The sequence below is a fragment of the Phaethon lepturus genome, unplaced genomic scaffold (genome assembly GCF_000687285.1).
Source record: "Phaethon lepturus isolate BGI_N335 unplaced genomic scaffold, ASM68728v1 scaffold35582, whole genome shotgun sequence".
NCBI classification, from domain to species: domain Eukaryota; kingdom Metazoa; phylum Chordata; class Aves; order Phaethontiformes; family Phaethontidae; genus Phaethon; species Phaethon lepturus.
In genome coordinates this window covers 1-3500 of record NW_010524710.1, presented here as the reverse complement: position 1 = coordinate 3500, position 3500 = coordinate 1, and the positions used below count along the sequence as shown (strand labels likewise).

General features: G+C 58.9%; 1 protein-coding gene across 1 annotated transcript; it reads right to left on the bottom strand.

Annotated features, from left to right (window-relative positions):
• Positions 1-3: 3 nt before the first annotated feature.
• Positions 4-3204, bottom strand: ZPR1 (ZPR1 zinc finger; the record flags this gene model as incomplete). The annotated part of the gene is made up of 12 exons (XM_010282537.1): positions 4-123; positions 516-581; positions 851-937; positions 1054-1164; positions 1262-1351; positions 1580-1650; positions 1952-2018; positions 2130-2183; positions 2350-2472; positions 2553-2639; positions 2836-2906; positions 3114-3204. Coding segments are annotated over 12 exons (1038 nt in total), but the record flags the coding sequence as incomplete, so codon positions are not given.
• Positions 3205-3500: the final 296 nt, after the last annotated feature.

Below are 3500 nucleotides of genomic sequence, written 5' to 3'. Positions count from 1 at the left end.
GGCTCCCTCCGACTCATAGCCCTCCGTCTTCATGTCGTTCAGGCCCAGGTCTTCGTTCTGCTCAAACGTGCGCTCGTAGCGCTCCACTTTCAGCTCCGGGTCCTCTTCCGGGGCGTACACGTTCTGCGGGGCGAGACAGAGGCCTCCGTTGCACCCCACTTTGCAAAGCCCCTCTTCAGCAGCACCCCAGCCACGCCAACGGGCTGTGGGCACGATTCACACACCACACCCCCGCCCAAGGGCGAGCCTTGTCCATCAAGGAGAGCACAACTCGGGCCAGACCGGACCCCCGCATTCCCAGCCCCTAATCCCGGGGAGCAGACGCCGCTCCCACCTTCCCCCCGACAAAGCCAGCAGCAGTTTCCTTTCCCTGGACAGAGCCTGCGGCAACCCACTCGCCCACCAAAGCCCAGAGGGGAACCCTGCCCACCCACACTCACCAGGGAAGGAGAAAACCCACTCAAACCGCTCGGGATACTTCAAGGAGTTCACGTTTCAAGCGTGCAACACCGTACCTGCAGATAGCTGTTGCCTGCAGGGTCATCCATGATGAAGTGAGCCTTCGTCTTTCCCTCCAGGATCTGCAGAAAGAGAGCACATCCAGGCATTAAGGCTCCTCAACCTTCAGCACTTCGGCAGCAAGACACTCGCAGCACGCTGCGAGCAGTTCTGAAGTTTTCCTCAGTGAAAAAAACACTAATAGCTTGATAAAACAAGCAAGGACACAGCGGGGCGAGCGGGGTGTGGCAAGGCAACACTTGCCGAGGAGTTGGGTTAAAGATACTTCCTGGCTGCGGCGACAGTGGCGAACACCACATTGCAGAGCACGGAAAACTCGGAGCACGCTCACCTCATGCAGTTTCCCAAGGAACTCCCGCAGTTTTTCCGTTTTGCTGGGCGTAGAGCTGTCCCCCAGAGTGAAGGGGTTTCTCTCGACCTGGAAGAGCAGACCCACTCACTCAGCCAGCTGCGAGGCAGCCAGCCCCACAGCCAGGCCAAATATTAAGGCAGAGGGGTCCGAGCTCCACCAGGCAGCAGCGCGGGACCACCCACCAGGTCTCCGATGTCTTTCAGCAGCCCTTCCAGCGTGGTGAATTTCCCCCCCAGCGCTCCCATCCCCAGCTCGAACTCCAGCTCCGGGATCTCCACGCTGCACGTCTCTGACTGCAAGGGCGAGCACCCAGTGAGTCCCTGCGGACAGGCGGACGGGCCCCATGCACCCACCACAGCACGACAGGGTGGGTATTCAAAGGCACCGTACCTTTAGGATATCCCTCGTCATGTCAGAAGGGTCTGTAATCCGAAGGGTAATCCTGGTGCCCTGTGGTTCAATAGCTCCTCCGGACTTTACCTAGGAACACCCGGCAGTCAGCTTCACGGACCTTCACGCCTAAATCACGCCATGATGCTCCAAGAGGGTTTAGCAGCTGAGGGGCCGCTCCAAACCTGGGGACAGGCCTTAACCCAGGGGACTTAAGCAGGGGTGGAGATGGCAGACTTGCACCCAAAGGAGCTCTTCAAGACGCCACTCCCCCTCCCCACTGCCCCCCAAGAAAGGTTCAGGAGTTTTCCAGCTCACCTCGTTTGTCCTGTGCCCACAGGAGTCGCAGTTTGTGGCCATAATAATCACTTCCTTGAAGTGTGGGATTTCTGGAGCAGAGAGTCAAGGAAAACTGAACAAAAGGGAAACCTCAAAGCAGCAGCCGGCGCCCTCGTCGCAGCCGCGGTCCTTCCCGAGGTATGGCAGGAGCTCGCTAGCCAGTTGTGAGCGGCACCGAGACAAGATTTGCACCCTGACAGGCGCTACTAGAAATAGTTTATTCGTGCCTTCAGGCTGCAGCAGGAAGACACCTGGGTCAGCACACAGAGCGACTCTCGGCCCCACGCCAGGCTCCATGCAGACCCCCGTGCAGGGCACCGCTCTGCGCCCACACCCCTGCTCAAAGGATACGCACTAACTTCATATTGGTGTTAGCTGGAGCATTGCACTCAGGGCAGTTGGTGTTGAACTGCAGTACCTGGGGCACAGCAATGGAAAGGAGAATCAGAAAGTCCCGGCCAGCCCAGACAGCCTGTCTGGGGCGCTAGTCAGCCAGGCACAGCCACCCCTGCACTGCCAAGCCTCCCACCTCATTCCTCAGATCCTCCGTGGGGTCAGCTGGCTTCTCGTCCGACTCCTCTCCCTGCAAGAGGGGACGCCAGAAGCAGCATTAACTTGTGTTCCTCAATTCAGGGTCCCCCAGAGAGCAAGGGGACCGAGCGGCCCCGCTCCCCCTCAGGCTGGGAGCGCGTGTGGCCTGGTGTGCGCGGCAGGCTGACGACACCGCAGCGGCGGCAGCTCCTCGTTACCTCCAGGCCCAGCATGGCAGCCTGCTGGGGAGTCCTCCTGTAGCGAGTGACCACAAGAGCATCATCCTTCTGCGGTGCGTGAGGGTTCTCCACAAAGCTGTTCCCCGAAGGATCGTCAATGATCTATGGGAGAAGGAAGCCTTAAGAAGCCACCCTGCGCTTCCCCCGCTGCAGAAAGGGACTGCGCTCTTGCGTGTACTCACAAAGGTGAAGGAGGAACGCACTTCTTTCAGCTGCTTTAGTTTACCAATGAACTCATCTATTTTACTTGCCACCTCTTTGTCCGTTGCCTGCAAAAAAGGACGCGTTTGAGACCGATGCCAGGGGCGGCTCAGAGCCGAAGACAACGCTGACAACGGCACAAACCAGAGAGCCCCTAACACCCTTCTCAGCAGCAGCGTGCAATGCCAACAGGCAGCAGAGGAACAAAATAAGCATTTGCCAAGCAGGTGTCCCCGAGGAGCTTCCCCTTTCACACCATCTTACCCTGCGGACAGGCTGGTCCTGCTCAAGGCCCGCGACAGCTCTGTCGATTATCCCTTCAATAGTGGTAAGAACTTGAGAAGGAAAGGAAACAGAAGCAACGACACCAGTAAGGACACCACAGCGGCACTACCCACCCTGCCAGCTCGTACCAAATCCTGGCAGCCTCCGCACATTGGGCCTGCCAAGCTTATTGGGCCCAACAGACCCGAGGCCAGGTCCTCAACCGGTGTCTACCGTGCACTCGCCGGCACGCTGAGGGACACGGGCCGCGCACCCACCTCCCTTCTGGGTGAAGGCAGGGATCTCAAAGTCCAGCTCTGGAATTCGAGCCGTGGCACAGTCAGTCTTCACCACCTCCCTGTTCATGTCCTGCACACGACAGTCGAGGGGCGGCGTCAGGAACCCCAACAGGACCGGGAGCTCCCACACGCTAAGGCGACCACCACCCCGGGGCACGCAGCATCCGCCAAAGCGGCGGCGTTGGCTCCAGGCCAGCTTTAGCAGCCTCCCCGCTCACGCAGGAGCACGCCAGGAACGCATGCATTTTGGGCTTTAAACGGTTAACACCAAACAAATAACGTTATTTCTCAAACGGGACAGAAGACAAACACTTTATTACTGAAGCAGGACCACGTTGTGGGGGGCAAAGGCATCCGCAAGTCGGC